Here is a 20378-nt window from a genome sequence, read left to right as displayed (position 1 = left end):
CTATGTTTTTGGCTAAGCTAAAATATAATTTAATTATTTGGAATTAATTGAGTTCTATTTTGGCTTACATTTGGAGATTTGATTATCTATGGAGATAACTAAATTTGTTTGTTGGAGTTTTAAAAGAAAAATATATATAAATATATATATTTTGAAAAAGGATTAGGGAATTTGTTTTTTAAAAGGAAAAGGAAAAGGTTTAAGCTTTTATATATATACTTGTGGGTAAGGTTTAAAAAAAAAAAAAAAAAAAAAAAAAAAAAAAAAAAAAGAGAAAGAAAATAGTTTTTTTTTCTTTTCTCTCTCTCCTCAAGGCCCCACGTGACCCTCCCCCCTTCCTTCTTCTTCCCCTGTTTTTCCTTTACCCAAGCTCTAGCTTCCTATTGCTTCACCGCGTCCCTCCGCCATCACTACATCCCATCGCCAACGTCGCATCGTCGCGTCGATTGCCAGTACCGTTCCCGTCGCAGCGAAAGAGCCCACAGTTTGTTCTCGTTGCCTCGCCGGTGTCTGGATCGCGGGTTAACCGCGAGTCGCCATGCCCAGTCGTTCAACTCCATTTCTGCCGCCGCGCCCAGCCACAAGTCGACGCATTCAACCGCCACTGCCTATTCTTGCAATCTTGAGTTGGGTGAGAGTTGGTTTATTTTGAGCAAGGTTTGAGTTTTTGAGATTTTGGAGTGTCACTTTATGTTGGAAACAATTTTGGTTATTACCCTTTGTGTCGGCTTTCAGGATTAGGATTTTGGAAGAGTTTGGGGCGTTGCTATCAAGGAAGAGACCATTCTTTTCGACCGAAAATTTTTGGAGTTGGGTAACTTTTGTGTAAGTTGGTTGGTTATCCTTTGGACTTGGACCCCGAGGATTTATTTAATCTTTGACTCACTTCCTAGGCCATAGTTACTAAACTAAACTTGTGGTTAATGTCTTAGGGTTGATTTGAGTTTTATTCAAGGGCTATTAAGGAGTTATTTGTGAAGACTTTTGAGACCAAGTTGAGGTAAGTGTTACTATTGTCGGTGCCTTCGTACCAGGCGACCTAGACTAGACCTATAAAGTTACGTAATGGACTCTTGAAGCATGATTTTTTTGTCATTATGTTTTGCTTGTTGCATGACAGTTATAAGTATTATGAGCATGTTCGAATTTCTAATGAGTACTGATATTATGTATGTGATGCATGAATACACTAGTAGAGCGGTTTACTGTCTCGCCTTGACGCATGTTTTATTTCAGATGACCTGCAGGTCTAGTTTCATGTTTGATGGTGTGCCTACGGGCCGCTAGACATGCGTGAGCCAACGGATTCACGTTCATGTTATTTTTTTATGTTTGAAGGTGTGCCTACGGGCCACTAGACATGCGTGAGTCGATAGGTTTAGGCTCATGTTACTTTTTTTCATGTTTCATGTTTGACGGCATGCCTACGGGCCGCTAGACATACGTGAGCCGACAGGTTTACTTTATGTTATTTTCATGTTTGACGGCGAGCCTACGGACCGCTAGACATACTTGTGTCGACAGGTTTACGTTCATGTTATTTCCATGTTTGATGGTGTGCTTACGGGCCGCTAGACATGCGTGAGTCGATGGGTTCACGTTCATGTTATTTTCATGTTTGACGGTGTGCCTACAAGCCGCTAGACATGCGTTTCACTGAAAGATAGTATGTCTTTTGGTTTTTCTTTCATCATCAAAATTCGATGTAGCTGTATGAGCCAGGAGCTATCTTTCTTTGCTCGTGGATGCACAGTATGATCCCGGTAATGGGATCACTTACTAAGTATTTTATACTCAACCTTTATCTTTATTTTTTTTTAGGTAAGGGCATGGACACTCGGGCAGGAATCCGTGACAATGCCAAAGGAACCAGAATTCGCTTCTGCATTTGACCCTTTATATTTTCTCATGTTTTGATTTTATTACATTTATGATTTCATCATAATTTTTTTTTATATAATTTAGTTCATGTTAAAAAGAGTGCCCGAGTTGAACGATTTAAGATCTTAAGATAATGGCATAACATTTTCTTATATACTTAAAGCAGTTCAAAATCATGATTATTCTATTTTATTTTTATTTTATTTTCCTCAATGCAAATATTTACGAATGCATGGAATAACGATCCCCTTTTTAGTAGTCTTAGGAGGTGGGGTTGTTACATTTGTACTAATTTTTTTATTATTATTTTGTTTACCGTGGATATTATTTCCGAAAGAAATTCTTCAGTCGATCATTAAAACGTTATGTAAATAGTTATTTACTCTTATTTGAAATGATGTATTAAATATTGAATGATTGAATGTTGTTGTTATTGTTGTTGTTGTTGTTGTTGTTGTTATGTTTACAATTTATTTAGTCATTATTATTATTATTTTGTTTACAATTTATTTCGATTTTTTTGTTATATATACTTTGTGTTATCGGCACTCTTATGTTAGATTAAGTTGTATTATTCATCCTAATATTGTAAATTTTATGATGATTAAAAAACGAAGATACATATCTGTATAAAAGAATATTTGTCATTGATTTTCAAAATGAGGATGCATGTCTAGATAAAAAAATTTATGATACATGAAACATAATTCGTTTAAAAAATAATTTTAGTTTATTACTCTCTTTCATATTAATATATTTTCATTATTTAATGGAAAATCAAGTTTCCTATGATTTTGTACTGGTTTTTTTATTATCATTTTGTTTATCGTGGATATTATTTCTGAAAAATGTTCTTTTATAAAAATAAGAAACCCAAAACAAAAAATAGAAAATGAGAATGTCATCAAATCAGTGCCCAAATATGTTAATTCAACAATTTTTTTTTGTTAAGAATTAAACACTAATTTAATAACACATACTTCCCGTTTTCAACTCATTGTTCAAACAATAGTTTTTCAACAAATGAATGGATTGTGAACTTAGGTTCAAATGTTTGAAATGAACACAACTAAAAAGTTAAATCCCTTTTTAATATAGTTGGCATAATTAAATGCTCAAATGAAAACTATTAAATATTTTAAATGGTCAAGTTAAAATTTCAAATAAACATTAAATGTTTTAAATGGTCATATTTGGCATACAACAAATTTCATTTTTTGGTCTAATAAAATATTGAGACAAAAGACAAAATTTAAATTGATTATATTGCAAACAATAAGAGAAAAAAAATCAATTTTAATCATAAATTTATTATGATATATTAATTTAAACCATAAGTTTTTTTGTTCATCAATTTTAAATGTAAACTTAGATAAGTCTCCATTCTATGAAGATTCTATATCTATTTTATAATGATATATTAAGCATAGATACGTTGCACAATTTGCAGACAAGAAGAACATAATAGATGGAATTGTCTTAATTGAGCTCGCAATGCGACTTAGTCATTGGATTTCGTTTTTATTTCTTGGCTCGTTTTTGTAACTTATTTTTGTAATTGTAAATAACAAATGATGTATTCCTGATTGTAATTGCCCTTATATCATGTAATCGCATTGATTTATAATAAATATTTAAATTAAATTTAATCTTGTTTTTATAGGATCAGATAGAAGATGATGTTAGCACAGGGTCATACAACGACTCAAATTTGTACTTACAATGCAACCATAGATCCAAAGTTGTTTGGGAAGACGAGCATATTGATGCTATGCATTGTTGGAGACCGGAGGCTATTATTCAAAGGAAGGAAGACCCATACCCTCATATATTAAATTATCTATGAGCCGTAGGATTCTTTGGAGTCTCTTGTATCAAATTTATATATATAATTAGATTGGCATCTTATAACAGCATTAATGGAATGATGGCGACAAGAGACATGCACTTTTCACATATTGCATGGAGAGTGTATGATTACATTACAAGATGTAGCTATCCAATTTGGACTCCCGTTTAATGGAAGACCATTAATCGAATCACTAAATCAGGATTGGGAACAACTTTGTGACGTCCTTTTAGCCGTAACAACGAGTGATGTCGTTCTTAGTAGAGGTCATCTTAGCCTGCCGTGGTTAGCTGATCAATTCAACAACCTTACCCATCTATCAGATAATGCAGATGAAGAGGAACTGCAACGATGTGCTCAAGCATATATTCTCACATTGATTGAAGGATTGGTATTTCCCGACAAATCCAACAGCAAAATGTATCTAATGTATCTTCCTCTCTTAGTAGATTTTGATGTTGCTGGGACATACAATTAGGGGGTTGGATGTCTTGCATGGTTATATAGACAACGACGCAAGGGTGCAGTTATAGATGAAAAATACATTGTGGGCTCGATTTTATTACTGCAAATTTGGTCGTGGGATCAATTTCCTATTTTAGAACCTCGACGACTCCACCGATATAAGAACAACTTGGGTAATAGACATTTACAATACGGTAAGCATTTTTACCTCATTATTGTCGTCTTCATTATGAAATACTAATAACTAACATCCAACTTGTGATTGTTGTAGATGGAATGACAACTTTTCTGTCATCAGAGCATTGATGCATGTTCTATTGCAATATAGATACATATTGGATACACATATGCCTAACCAAGTAATATTGTAATCACTTATATATTATATATTAATAATGTTTCAATCTTTTGGTTCATTCATATTTTGACACACATGCATGCAGATTATTTGGGAGCCACACAATCATCTCATTCAACTATTGTTGCCACATTGTCACAATAGTAATGAGATGTGGACATCCAGATGTCCACTCATATGCTTTTTTGTTGTGGAGTGGCATCACTCAGATCATGTGATGCGCTAATTTGGGATGTTGCAACAAATTTCTCAACCTTGCAATACAAACTCTTGACTTCATCACACGATCTAAGAGGCAGGCATAAGCGAGACTGAATTGCATATTTGGCTCCTTAAATTTTAATTTGGGAAAATCATCAAAATTTGGTTGTTAATGGTCCTCTTATTAAAAACGGTGTAGATACTTGGCTTGGATATAGTGAATGGTATTCCACTGTGAGCATGCGATATATAACGAAAGTATGAGCATTCTATCACTTGTTGGTATGAGTTTATTATTTACTAATATTTTTAATTTTATTGCTTAATTGCATACCAGAATAATTTTTAAAGTCATTAACTTGTTATTCAATTCTTTTTCAGGCCGATTTACCAAATATGACATTATCTGTTATAAGGGTCTTGCGTAGACTCACCTCTATATATCGAGTGCGATATTTCAATGGTGATATTCCAATGGAAGAATAAAGTAATCCAGCAAGACATCCTGATGTTTCTATTCGACCTAATGTTCAGAATGAATATCCAACAACCCCATTCGATCATATTACACATAGTTCGATGATGCCACCCCCCTCAACATTTCAATTTTTTCCAACAACCCCTAGTATGCTAAGTATGGAAGAAGGGCAAACTTCACATATTCGTTCAGATGTCCATGATCAGTGTGTGACATACCGACATCGTGGAGAGGGTATACACTTTACAGAGGAGGTTCAACCATCAAGTGTAAGAGATTGTGGCGATCGTGAACACTATGTGACTTAACAAGATCGATCTAGGCATAATAGAGGATCTTCTTCTAGTCATGAATAAAGAAAACTATACTTATAATCAAATTCAAATAAGAAAATGCACTTTCAATCTACAACTTGGTACCTCCACATCCTAAAGAACCTTGAAAATTATTAATGTAATAGTCGGAGGTTAATATCCATATTTTTTTACATAAGTTTCCAATAACTTCAAACAAAAACAAAAGGATGGTGAAAGTATCTTCAAAATATATATTTTTCTTTGTTGGAACAAATTACAAATATCATAAATATTAACTATAGTCATTTTAAAAAAAATGTATATATATGAAAAAGATATTTTTGGAACAAAATACAAACTTTATAAATATTAAATATTATTTTTTTATATATATGAAATATAATAACAACGATTTGTAATTAAATAAATTGAATATTATTAAAATTAATATCACTGGTATTATTAAAATTAATCAAAGAATAGTAATTTCTTTATCAAAGTAACATTATTGTTTATATTGTTAAAAAATGAGTAACATTATTATCACTATAAAAAACGAGACTAACGAGATGATTGATTTTAGAGTTAAAAGTAATTACAAATATTATCGTTAATTTTAGGTTAAAAGAATCAAAAAATTATTATTTTTTAAATCCAATCTTATTGCAATTCATTAGGGAAAAAATTCATTTTGAATACATCTGTTCAACAGACGCGTTCTAAACGGTTTTGCATTCATTATATTGCAGGAGACACATTCACCTTTTTTAAATTAATTATTTGAATGCATCTCTTGAAGAGATGCATTGAGGGGAGATTGGTCGAAAAAATAATAAAATAATGTTGAATGCGTCTCTTAGAGACGCATTCAAATAACGAAAAAAAAAAAAAAAACATAATCTTTTCCCTAAATAGTTTCAAAACCCCTTTTATCCAATTGAGTTTTAAAAGGTCCTTATTTTCCATTAAACTTTAAAGATTAAGTGCATTTGACCCATAAATTTTTTAAACCTACAAAAATATGTTAAAATGCTCGTGGGCTAAGCTTTTTTTTTAAAATAATTGTAAATAATTACATGACATGTTAAATTAATAATATGATTTTAAAAAGTAATTTTAAATAAAATAGATAAATTAATTTTTTTAAAAAAAATTGAAAGATCATACAATTGTTTATAGTATTCATAAAAATTATTTTAGTAATCTTTTACACTTATTCTTACAAATTTAGGGATTAAAGTTATACATTTTGAAAAATCAACAGCCAAATGTATCTATTCTTAAATATTTGAAGACTAAAAAGTTATATTCAAAAGAAAATTCAAGAACCAAACATAAAACTAAAAAAGTTAAAAAGGGTTTGCTTAGTATGTATGAAATCTGAAAAAATAAAATTGAAAACATATTGTATTCCATATGTTTTATATATCTGTTTGATGGCAGATTTAGAAATTTGATCATAATTTAAAAAATTGTTTTTAATGTATTTGATATTAAATTTTTAAATTATAAAATTAGTTGTATTTCAGATAATTAAAATTGGGAGCTATATTAAAATTAATAATTAAACGTGTAACAATATTTGTCAATATTTGTCCGGAAAGCTGATCTATGTATTAATTCTTTTATATTGTGCTCAATTTATTAATAACTCGCCTGTTGCTGGATTTGGAGCGGCTGTATTATCAATATATAAATAGAATCTGAAAAGAGAGAAAAAAATTTGGATTACCAACCAAATATAACATAAATTTTCCATTTGTTTAATATATGAGTATTGAATTTGGGTGGTATCTTGGGCAGGGAAGAAAGAAAGAAAAGTATTTAAGTAGTAGAAAGGTGAGGGTAGGAGGGAAAGAGGAGAAGAAAAAAGCGGTTGTACACGTGATGAAACAAAGCAGTAACTCCTTCTCCATTACCATTACCCCCTCCACGTTCCTTCAGAGCTGTCGCTAACTCCTCTTCCGTTTTGGCTCCACGCAATTATTCATTTTCCCAACAAGACAACCACCCCCCACTCTCTCTGGTTTTCACCTTTTCTCCTCCATTATTTCACTTTCCTTCTCCATTTTTATATAAACTCCATTACCCTCTTCCATTTTGATGCTCTCTTTTTGATTGCATACACACCATGGCAAACCCGCTTTGGATTTTTCTACTTCTCTGTTTCTTCTCTGTGCCGTCCATGGCTGCCGCACAGAAGAAGACTTATATCGTGCATATGGCTAAGTACCAAATGCCCGAGAGTTTTGAGCACCATTTGCACTGGTATGATTCGTCACTTAGATCGGTGTCCGATACCGCTGAGATGATCTATGCTTACAACAACGTTGTTCATGGGTTTTCAACCAGATTGACGGCGGAGGAAGCTCAGCGGCTCGAGTCCCAACCTGGGATTCTGGCTGTGGTGCCTGAGATGAGATATGAGCTTCATACCACTCGTACTCCGCAGTTTCTTGGACTCGACAAGAACGCAAATCTATACCCTGAATCCAATTCCGTGTCGGAGGTCATCATCGGAGTTTTGGATACTGGGGTTTGGCCGGAGAGTAAGAGCTTCGATGATACTGGGCTTGGACCGGTACCGAGTAGTTGGAAAGGTGAGTGCGAATCGGGTACTAATTTCAGTGCGTCGAACTGTAACAGGAAGCTGATTGGAGCCAGATTTTTCTCTAAGGGCTATGAGGCGACTCTCGGTCCGATCGATGAATCGAAAGAATCGAGATCTCCGAGAGATGACGATGGCCATGGAACCCATACCGCTACCACCGCCGCCGGTTCTGTAGTTGAAAACGCTAGCCTATTTGGGTATGCCTCGGGCACCGCCCGTGGGATGGCGGCACGTGCGAGGGTCGCCGCCTACAAGGTTTGCTGGGCCGGCGGATGTTTCAGCTCCGATATCTTAGCTGCCATTGAAAAGGCTGTGGAGGACAATGTCAATGTCCTTTCCATGTCGCTTGGCGGTGGAATATCCGATTATTACAAAGACAGTGTTGCCACCGGAGCCTTTGCCGCCATGGAGAAAGGCATCCTCGTCTCTTGCTCTGCCGGAAATGCCGGCCCCAGTCCTTACAGCTTGTCAAATACGTCTCCATGGATTACAACCGTCGGCGCTGGAACATTAGATCGCGATTTTCCGGCGTATGTCAGTCTTGGCGACGCCAAGAACTTCTCCGGCGTTTCGCTCTATCGAGGCAAGGCATTGCCGGGAACGTTGTTGCCTTTTATTTACGCTGCTAATGCGAGTAACTCTGGTAATGGCAATTTGTGTATGACGGGTACTTTGATCCCTGAAAAAGTCGCTGGAAAGATCGTGTTCTGCGACCGAGGTGTAAACCCTAGGGTTCAGAAAGGTGCGGTTGTCAAAGCCGCAGGTGGAATCGGAATGGTGCTGGCCAACACCGCCGCAAATGGAGAAGAGTTGGTGGCCGACTCTCATCTTCTGCCCGCCACGGCGGTCGGTCAGAAATCCGGCGACATTATGCGGAAGTATCTCATTTCAGAGCCGAATCCGACGGTGACGATCTTATTCGAGGGGACAAAATTGGGGATCGAACCATCGCCGGTGGTGGCGGCGTTTAGCTCCCGAGGACCAAATTCGATCACTCCTCAGTTGCTGAAGCCCGACATAATAGCCCCTGGCGTCAACATCTTAGCTGGATGGTCAAAATCAGTGGGACCAAGTGGTTTACCCATTGATGACAGACGAGTAGATTTCAACATTATCTCTGGAACCTCCATGTCCTGCCCCCATGTGAGCGGTCTCGCCGCTCTGATCAAGGGCGCTCATCCCGATTGGAGTCCGGCTGCGATTCGATCGGCGTTGATGACAACAGCCTACACAGCCTACAGAAACGGCCAGAAGATCCAAGATATCGCCACCGGAAAACCATCCACCCCATTCGATCACGGAGCCGGACACGTCGATCCAGTATCAGCTCTTAATCCAGGTCTTGTTTACGATCTAACGGTGGACGATTACCTGAACTTCCTCTGCGCACTCAACTACACTCCGTCGCAGATCAACTCACTGGCAAGGAGAGATTTCACTTGCGACTCCAAGAAGAAGTACAGTGTCAACGATCTCAACTACCCTTCTTTCGCTGTCGTTTTCGACGGCGTATTGGGCGGCGGAGGCAGTGGTTCCAGTGTAGTCAAGCACACCAGAACTCTTACAAACGTCGGCTCCCCAGGAACCTACAAAGTCTCAATCTCGTCGGAGACTAAATTAGTAAAAATCTCTGTCGAGCCGGAATCTTTGAGCTTCACGGGAGCCAATGAGAAGAAGTCATACACAGTCACATTCACCACCGTGACTGGTTCGGCGGCGCCGCCGAGCGCAGAAGGGTTCGGTCGAATTGAGTGGTCGGACGGGAAGCAGGTGGTGGGAAGTCCGATTGCATTTAGCTGGACGTAGAAAGAGGACAATGAAGAAGATGGGTCTTGTTGAATTTCCATGGCTGATGGGCCCAGAAGATGAGGTTCGATCGATCGGACCTGAAAATCGAAAGTTAATGTAATATTTGTCAAATTTCCAGCGAGAAATAGAGCTGGATTTTAGTGTTTTGTTTTTTAACATTTTGTTTCTACTCTACCAAAAAAAAGGAAAGGAAAAATGAAAAAAACTGATAATAACAGGGAATTGCCTTTGGTGCTTTGGTTTGATTTTTGCTTACAGTATTCGTAATTGCTTGTGTGACTATCATTGCTGTGGAAGTCAATATGACGTTCTTGGATTTCTTCCTTAAGCATGTCTTTCCTTATTAATTTTAAAAATTAAGTTTATAGTATATTTACATTTTTAAAAAATAGTAAATACAGTGAAATCTATCATTATAGTCATTCACAAGTTCTATTACATCATAGTCATTCACAAGTTCTTTACTGTATCTGTAAAATCACTAACCTTACCATTTACCTGGTCTAGCACTTTTTTTCGTGTTTCTTTCTAGTCGAAAGTGTGAGATTAATGTATTTTGAGTTTTGCAGAAGATGTTGGTGGTACAGGTACTGTTAAGTTGCAGTGTGAAAACAATTAATTTGGTGTGTACATTTAATGTAAGATATTTATTTAGGTGAACTTGTTTGTGAATCGTGTCTTTTAAGAAATCTATAACATATTAATTTTTATAAATTAATTATGTCATGTGCCCCAGATTTATTTGTTTTTTTTTTTTTTGAGCTCCATGGGTCACACTCACATGGGGGTCATGCCACATTCATAATTATTTTCTCTTTGCTTTTCTCCCCCTTCCCCCTCCAATTAATATTTTCGAAAAAAAATATGTGGCAACACGAATAATAATAGTGGCAAGATTTTCAGAAGTAGCACTCAAAAAAGAAAAATCAAAAATCAAAAATCAAAAGTAGCTTTAAGAAAAATAAAAATAATAAAACACTACAGAGGGCTCATATATTACTCGGCCCACGGCGTGTGCCCATGGGCTACAACATTCAACTCTCTTTTAAGTTCTAAATCCAAGTTTAACATTGACTCTAGAAAGGGCCCATATATTACTCGGCCCACTCATTGATCTGATGGCTATGGGGATGAATGATCGCACTTGGTATATATTTAAACCAAGCTCAATTTATTAAAAGCAATTTTTAGTTGCTATTAAGTTTGACATTTTTTTTAATAAAAAAATACTTAAAATCCAAGTTCCATCTATCTTCATGCATTCCCTTCAATCACAAAAGCAAAGGGCAAAGGCAATTTGAATACACTATTTTGTAGGTGTATCACCTATATTTGATATTTTGCAAATACGACAAAAATTTCAAATCTAGATTTCTAATTATCTTTTATTCTATATTTGTCCACAATCAATTGATAGAGATAGAAAAGCGGCAACCGTCGATTGGTAGTTGAACGTGCGACAGTCGATGAAGGTAAGCGGTAGGGGAGACAGAGTAGTGATTGCCGATAGATGGTATGGAGCAGTGTTAGTTGGTGAAAGAGAGATGTTGGGGGAGGAGGGGCCTGTTGCGAAAAGTGCATCGATAGTATAATGAGTGTATCATTATCATGTTTATTGACAGTATATCAATCAAGTGTATTAACAATATATTAGTCAAGTGTATTGACATTATAAAAGAGTGCACCATTATCAAGTTTATTAGCTGTATATCATTATCAAGTATATTAGTCAAACGTATCAAGTTTATCAGTAGTATAAACGAGTGAATGATTGACAAATATATCACTAGTTTATTAGTCATGTGCATCCTTATCAAGTACATCAAATTTATTAGCAGTATAATTGAGTGTATGATTGACGAGTATATCAAGTATATCAGTCAAGCACATCATCATCAAGTATATCAAATGTATATCAGTATTGAACACATTTGCAACATTTTACGTATTTTATATGTGGGATTAGCTTCGTTTTTGCTATTTTTACAAACAACAAACATGTAGGCTATAGGCTAATTAATGTACTTTATTTTGCCCTTTTTGCAAGTGCCACAAGGAAAAAATATTAAAAAATATATTTTTTTAAATAAAAATTTTGGGGATTTTTTCAATAGTAGTAAAATAAAGGAAAATATTTACACAAATGGTAAAAATTAATTATAGTTGTGATAAATATTGTTATTGATGTCTATCACAGATAGACGCTGATAGAAGTCTATCAATATCTATCAAGGGTAGAAACTGATAGAAGTCTATTATTAGTAGACGTTGATCAATATCTATCAATGTTATAAACGGATAGAAGTCTATATTGATACTCAGTGATAGAAACATGATATAAGTTTATCATTAATAGAGGTTGATAGAAGTCTATTAATGTCTATCAGATTTTTTTATTATTTCTATAAATAGTTTGTCATTTTTTCTAACTACCAAAATTTCTCTAAAAATTTACTGTGGATGATTTGAGATACACTTAGATAGGCAATGCATAGATGAGAGATGATGCAATATTTTTCGTTTTTAATGGTTGCTCAAACCAATATTGCAACTAATAATACGTCACATCCAAAACAGAAATTTCCTAAGCAACTTACATTACTAGAAACCATAAGACAAAAAATAAAACTTCACAGAAAATCAGAGGGGCACATAATATTCGGAGAAAAGTGAAAACTACCGTTCAAATCAGATCTAAATGATTGTAAAATAGAAAAAAGAAATCAGATCTAAATTGAAGTGGTCCACGTCCACGCAAGCTCTCGAAAACACGTGTCAAGGAAACCACCAAAAAGATACAAATGGAGGGTATACGTGTCAGAACACAAGAGCTTAAAAAACATGTATAAAATCAAACCCAACAAGAAAAAAAAAAGTAAGAACCTTGTCGTTTAGAAAAAAATGGATAAGCGTGAGACCGATCAGCTGCAGCGGCAACAAGAGGAGAGGAAAAGCGGAAGAGAAGAGGAGAGATCGGAGGGAATTCCGTTGGAGAGCAGCCCGTACGTGAATTATAAAGACTTGGAAGATTACAAAGACCAAGCCTATGGAACCCAAGGCCATCTTCAGCCTAAGCCCGGCCGTGGCGACGGCGGTGGCCCCACCGACGCTCCTACTCTCTCCGGTGACGCTGCCGCTTCGTCTGTGATTAACCGCCAGGGAGTACCCTGAGAAGACATGGAGATGGCGACATGCCGCCATTATTTAATTTCTGTTGCTGTTTATTTCCCTGTTTTTTAGGCAAGGTAATAAATTAAAAATAATTGAAATCGGAATGGTATTTTCTTTCATGTTGTTTACTTAAAAAGTTGGGGTTATCTTGAATCAAAACCAGGTGCGTTGTTTACCTTGAGAAATCGGAAGTTTCGTCGGCTTCGTTTTTTTTTCCGTTTTGGATTTCCATTTCGTCTCACATAATCAAATTTCATGGAGGCAGTGTTTTGATTTTCAGTCCATTTCTTTTACTCCATGCGTGTATGTAACATCGCTACCTCAAAGCGCGGCATTTATAGAAAATCCCATGGATCATCACTAGTCTGTGCAATGACAGGAAACTGATGGACTAGAAAATAAAATTTTCTTCTACTCCTAAAAAAACAATCATTTTTTCTCATAAATCAAAATGAATTGAGAACTGTTACCGGAGATTCATAAATTAAATTCCCATTCAAATTGAAAATGTATTTTTGATAATATATTATAAAGTTGAGGAGTACAATTGAGTTCTACAAATAAAAAATATAGAAATATATGAAAATTTAAGTCTCTCTAAAATTCTCCATTCATTTTTTGACCATCCCACCTTTATTGTTTTTCTTTATCTATTAAATGTCACTCTTTATACTTAGATTGAGAAGTAGAAGTGAATTATAGGAACATTAAGGGACTTTCGGACTAGGGGTGGACATTGTGAACCGTTTCTAAAAATCGAATCGAACCAAAAATTCATTGAAATCGAAAATTTTGGTTCGATAAATTTGGTTCGGTATGGTTTTACTTTTGAAAATCGAATTTGACACTGAATCGTGTTTTTAATCGAATTTAAAATCAACAAAATCGAATCGAATCGTTTTTAAAAAACGAATATAACATGGATTTTTTAAAAATGTCAAAACGAATCGATAAATCGGTTTGACCACCAAATCGAACTGAATCGAATCGTTTTCATCCATATTTCGAAGTAAGGAGTTGATTATTATAGTTGGTTATAATAATTTGTATTTGAGAGGTAAGTTATTTTATTTTGGATTATAATACTATGTGTTTGTGGTGTAACTATTTTAGTTTGAGTTATAATAGTATGTATTTGAGATGTAAATTAAATAATATAGTAAAGAATAAATAATTAATGAATGTAAAATAATAAAAATTGTAGCAAATAGTAAATAATGGAGAAAAGTTTTGAAGTAGTGTTGATCATAATTAGTTGGAGGTTTTGAAATAATATTTAGAGGTGGTTATTATAGTTTGGAATAGTCTTGGTCTCAAACGTTCTCTAATATATGAATAATAAGAGGTAGTTATTATAGTCTTGGAATAGTCTTGGTCTCAAACGTTCTCTAATATATGAATAATACGTGGGGAATGGAGAAGTGACATTTGTTCTTTAGACATTAAGAACATGCATCTAAATTATATAAAAATAGAGATTTTAAAAGAGTATTTATGGTAACCAAAGGTGGTTATTATAGTCTTAAAATAGTCTTAGTCTCAAACGTTCTCTAATATATGAATAATATATGAGTAATAGAGAAGTGGCATTTGTTCTTTGGACATGAAGAACGGGCATCTAAATTATATATATTTTTTATTACTCTCCCTTAGATATCCATTATATATATGGGATATGCCTTAATAAAATCTTACTAGGAAAATTCTAATGAGAAAAAATTAGGGAAGTAAAAAAAATACATATTTCATATAATTTATACTTCTAAAAGAATATAATATATTTACTCTCTTCATAAAACATCACTTGAGATTTCTAAGTCGTCATATTCCAATGTTGTGTACCAATTTTTTAACGGTTACAGTTGGTAATGATTTTTTAAATAAGTTTGTCGAGTTACCATTCGAACAAATTTGTTGTACAATGATGTTATCATTTTCTTCAAAATCATGAGTGTAGAAAAGCTCTAGTGAAAATGCTTGTTTTATCTCCTTTAATATCATTTTTTGATTTGGGCTATATATGTTGTGTTGTTTTCATATAATATCGTTGTAAGATTTTTACTAGAAGATAAGTCACATGTTTCACGAATGCGTTGAATCATTGATTTTAGTCATATACATTTTCAAACATCCTCATGAATTGTAAGAATTTCAGTATGATGTGAGAAGTAACCGTTATGGTATGTTTCACTGATTATCAAGATATAACAATTCCTTCATTTGTGAATAGATAACCTGTTTGAGATCTAGCTTTATAGATCAGATAAATATTCAGAATCTGCATAACTAACAAAATTTGATTTATTTTAGTAAAACATACCCATATGGTTCGTTCCTCGAAGATAATAGAATATATGCTTAATTCCGTTCTAATGTCTATTTGTTGGAAAAGAACTATATCTAGTTAACAAATTTACTGAAAATGTAATATCTGGTCTTGTATTATTAGCAAGATATATAAGTACATCAATTGCAACAAGATATGGTACTTTAGGATCAAGAAATTCTTCATTATCATCTCGAGGTCGAAATATATCTCTATTTACATCCAATGAACGGACTTCCATTGGAATGTTCAAAGAATGTGTTTTGTCCATGTATAGTGATCTCTATAACTTTATTGAATACAATTCTCGAGATTCTTGATTTATATGTTTCAAGCATCTTAAGTCCTTTTAGGATTCTCGTATAAATATCATTATAAAGAGGTCCATATAAATATGTTGTGACAACATCCATAAGATGCATGTCCAAACTTTCATACTGAAAAACATCCAAAAAGTGTGTTTTCCAGGCTTAGAATTTAGTTAGTTTTATGCTTAATTTGAGGTCTTTGGTGCTTTTATTGTTTGATTGTAGGAAATCGAGCAAATGGATGAGAACAAGCAATTTTGGAAGATTAATAACCAAAATACCCCCAAGAAGGTCAAAGTTTTGACTTAGGGTAATGATCAAAGGAAAAAAAGGAAAAAATACAGAAATCGGAGGCAGGACAGCGTTGAACAAGTGTTACAATGCTGGCTCGCGATGCTGCAAGGCAGAGAGCATCTAAAAACAAGGCAGCGTCGCAATGCTGCTTGCAACATTGTGACGCTACGATTAGTGCTACGCGCTACGAATTTAATTGATGCCAGCGTTGCAATGCTTCCCTGGAGCGTTGCAATGCTGCAACTGCTGTTTATATAAGCAGTTTTTGGCCGATTTGATTCGAGGAGGCCCTTTTAAGGCTATTTTGAGAGCATAAAGCAATATTTCGATGAAGCCTCCCTGGGGAGTTTCTGGACCGAGGCAACATCTCAGAGCTTCAAAGGATCAAAGATTTAAAAAGTTCGTTGGGTTGTGATTCCAAATTCGAGGACGAGAGTCAAGAACACGACTTGCAATTTCTTCCCTCATTTATTTTCTGTCCTTTGTGTTTAAAAACCTCATGAATAGTCTATGTTTGTGTTGTAACCATGAGTGACTGATTTGTGTTTCTAGGGCGTTGATTTAGTTTTATGGATTGTGAAAACTGAATGAGTTGTTTCTTGGATTGAATTTACGCATAATTATTTTAGCATGTTTGTTCTTAATGCTTTTGATTAACTGATCACTAATTGAATGCTCTTTACTTATTTGTCTCGAGAGAGAAGGTGTTTGAGTTGGATCTAGCATGTTAAACTGTTAATCGATTATGCACGAGAGTGATAGGAGATTAATAGAGATTGTTAACGAAGGAACTTAATGATGTGGTCAGTCAAGTGATAGAAGAGATTCAGGTCGATGGTTAGTCATTAGAAAGAGTTGAGCTTGAGAGAGGATACCTGGATAAAAGACTCCTAGATCTATAATTTGCATGAATCAATCTAAGGTCAAAATAATTAATTTGGCTAATTCGTTTAACGAAATTATACCCTAGAACGTATCTTTGTCTAGTTTCACCTCAATTTTATCTTTTTTTTATTTTTTTATTTTTAGGATTAGATTAGTTAGGTTATCATCACAGTTCGGTCCTCTAAATAAAATTAGAAAAATCTCTGAATAGCTAAAAGAGACAAACCAATTCCTCAGAGAACGATAATAGGTCTCTTGGCCATTTTATTATATTATAATTTGACGCGTGCGCTTGCTCTACCATTAATTTTTTGGCGCCGTTGTCGGGGAATTGTGTTTTGAGTTCTTTTAATATTTAAGAGATATGACTGATTTTAATTTAGGGTGTAGATTATTTTGTTTTATTTTGTTTTTGTTTTTTGTTTTTTCGTTTTCTCTTGTGTGATTGCTTGTGGTGTTTGCTTTATCATGTCTTATCATAATTTTGGGTGGCCTTATGGGTTTTACTAACCTAATCTAGGTCCACCACCACCAATGTCTTTACACCCATACCCATATCCCATCAGTTACTCATCCCATGACCATAGAAGTTTTTATGTTTATCCACCCCTAGTAGAGGAGAAACCTTCTTTAGAAGACCTGTTAAAAGAGTCTATCTTAGAGTTCCAATTTAGGAGGTTTTGTATGGAAGAAAGGAGGAGGTTGGATAGGATAGAAGCTCAATTGGCAGAGAATGAGGCAGCCCTGAAACGTTTAAGACATCAACACAGTCTGATGGTTGATTCATTTAGAACCTTATTTGAGAAAAATATTTCCAATGCCACTGAGGTAGGGAGGTCCGTGATTGTAGATTATGATGATGGGGATGAGTTAGAAGTATTAGAGTCATACCAAGAGCCGGGTCATGAGATTAAGAAAGAAGATGTGCCTAATTTAGATATGGAAGTTCAAGTGATTAAGGTTGAGGTTGAGAAGTCTTATGTTCCATCACTTGAGAGTCCTCTTGCCATTAATCTTCTTCTTCCATATTCTTATGAGTCGTGTCAGTTTGAGTATGCTTTTAATTTTTAGTATTTTTATCTTTCAAAAATTTAAAAAACCAAAAATAATTTTCTGCTTTCAAGTACCTTGGGAAAGATGGAAAGCCTACAAGATTTTGTAGGTTATATTGATTCAAGCAAGAAGGGACCTAAAAAATGGGAGAATTTTTATGTACCTTGACAGACAATCTCCCATGTCGTTTAGCTTAGACGTTAAACTCAGTGCTTCTTGGGAGGCAACCCAAACTTTTATTTTCTTTTTGCTATTTTAGTTTATTTTATTATTTTTATTTTTAGTTCAACACTCATGGTTTGGACTCTTATCTTTTTCTGGTCCAGGTTTTACAGGAGTCCTCAAATTAAAGCATGGTTTGCAAGGCTGACACACGTGGGTTACTTCATTAATCAGGGCAGTTTTGCTCACTCCTTCTGTTTGTTTTATTGCATTGAGGACAATGCATGTTTCTAAGTTTGGGATGGGGGATGTATTGCATACTGTTGCTTGTCTTGTGTTTTTATCATGCTATGCATGTTATTTAGAAAAATTGTCTTATATGATTATTGATTAATTATTTTGAATGGCTGAATTTTAAGGAAAATTCTAAATTTTTTTTGAATTAAAAAGAGGATCTTATGCTTAAATTAGAAATTTACTGAAGATGTAGTGATTATGATTGCCTATGAGCTATTCTAAATTTGCATGTTAGATGATTTGTTGTGGAAATAGGATGATATACTCCTGAATTAAATTATCTTTAAGTCCCTTTTTGAGTCTCCCATAGCATGAGCACGTAGTCACTTTAATTTAGAAACTTCAACTAAAAGGAGGATTAAGTGTAGTGTATTTGGTTGTCACCTTAAAAGGTCCCACCGATTAGATGGTTATGTGCATGATGGTTTGTAATGTTAGACTAAGAGGAAAACAAAGGAATATTATTATTGCCTTCGAGGAAAAAAATGTATATACTCATATGCTTAAAAGAAATATCTTTTTATATTTTAAACCTGTAATGTGTATGCATGGATGGGGTAAAAAGAACTGTTATTTCTGTGATCAAGTAGGACATCTGAGAATTGACTAGGTATGGTTCCCTACAGTGAATATGTGAAAGCTAATGCCCCTAGATAAAATGATGCATGTTAGGCCCTTTTTGTTGTTAATATATATATAAACAAGGCACCTTAGTGGACATATTACTTTCTTAAATGTGTGGATGCTTGATGATTAGTGCATGAGCAAGAATAGGGGGAAAACTAGATAAGCTCTCTTTTAGTGCTTGTGTTTTGAATTAAATGTGAGTTGCGGACACATAAACATGGGAGATGATGAGATTTGGCCTTGAAATCTTTTAATGTTGGGATGTGTTTGAAATTTTCTACTAATGGATCTAATATGCTTATTTTGAATAATAAGGTTTTGAGTCATTTGCATGCTTGTCTAAATTTCATCATAGTCTTGTTCTTTCTTTGCTCGGGACTAGCAAAGTTCTAAGTTTGAGGTGGTGAAACGCATCCCAAAAGTGTGTTTTCTGGGCTTAGAATTTAGTTAGTTTTATGCTTAATTTGAGATCTTTGATGCTTTTATTGTTTAATTGTAGAAAATCTAGCAATTGGATGAGAACAAGTAATTTTGAAAGATTAATGACCAAAGTACCCCCAAAAAGGTCAAAGTTTTGACCTAGGGTAAGGATCAAAGGAGAAAAAGGAAAGAAAATGTGGAAATTGGAGGCAGGGTAGTGTTGAATAAGCATTGCAATGCTACCCCGCGACATTGCAAGGAAGAGAGCATCTAAAAAAGGGCAGCGTTGTGACGCTACGATTAGTGCTACGCGCTATGAATTTTATTGACGCCAGCATTGCAACGCTACGACTGCTGTCTATATAAGCAGTTTTTGGCCGATTTGATTCGAAGAGGCACTTTTAGGGCTATTTTGAGAGTGTAAAGTAATATATCGGTGAGGCCTCCATGGGGAGTGTATTCTAGACCGAGGCGACATCTCAGAGCTTCAAAGGATCAAAGATTTGAAGAGTTCATTGGGTTGCGATTCTAGATTCAAGGACGAGAGTCAAGAACACGACTTGCAATTTCTTTCCTCTTTTATTTTCCGTCCTTTGTGTTTGGAAACCTCATGAATGGTCTATGTTTATGTTGTAACCATGAGTGATTGATTTGTATTTCTAGGGTGTTGATTTAGTTTTATGGATCGTGAAAACTAAATCAGTTTTTTCTTGGATTAAATTTATGCATAATTAGTTTAGCATGTTTGTTCTTAATGCTTTTGATTAACTTATCACTAATTGAATGTTCTTTACTTAATGTTTTTCTTGAGAAAGAAGGTGTTGAGTTGAATCTAGCATCTTAAACTGTTAATCGAGTATGCACGAGAGTGATAGGAGATTAATAGA

At 34.6% G+C, this 20378-nt stretch overlaps 2 protein-coding genes across 2 annotated transcripts; both read left to right on the top strand.

Annotated features, from left to right (window-relative positions):
• Window positions 1-7336: 7336 nt before the first annotated feature.
• On the top strand, window positions 7337-10193 carry LOC120073120 (subtilisin-like protease SBT1.7). Its single transcript, XM_039025746.1, has one exon. The coding sequence runs from the start codon at window positions 7660-7662 to the stop codon at window positions 9943-9945; it is 2286 nt and encodes a 761-aa protein (XP_038881674.1). The 5' UTR covers window positions 7337-7659; the 3' UTR covers window positions 9946-10193.
• Window positions 10194-12807: 2614 nt separating this feature from the next.
• Window positions 12808-13304, top strand: LOC120074234. Its single transcript, XM_039027287.1, has one exon. The coding sequence runs from the start codon at window positions 12850-12852 to the stop codon at window positions 13117-13119; it is 270 nt and encodes an 89-aa protein (XP_038883215.1). The 5' UTR covers window positions 12808-12849; the 3' UTR covers window positions 13120-13304.
• Window positions 13305-20378: the final 7074 nt, after the last annotated feature.

The sequence above is a fragment of the Benincasa hispida genome, chromosome 3, assembly GCF_009727055.1.
Source record: "Benincasa hispida cultivar B227 chromosome 3, ASM972705v1, whole genome shotgun sequence".
NCBI lineage: Eukaryota > Viridiplantae > Streptophyta > Magnoliopsida > Cucurbitales > Cucurbitaceae > Benincasa > Benincasa hispida.
This window is presented reverse-complemented; position numbering and strand designations above follow the sequence as displayed.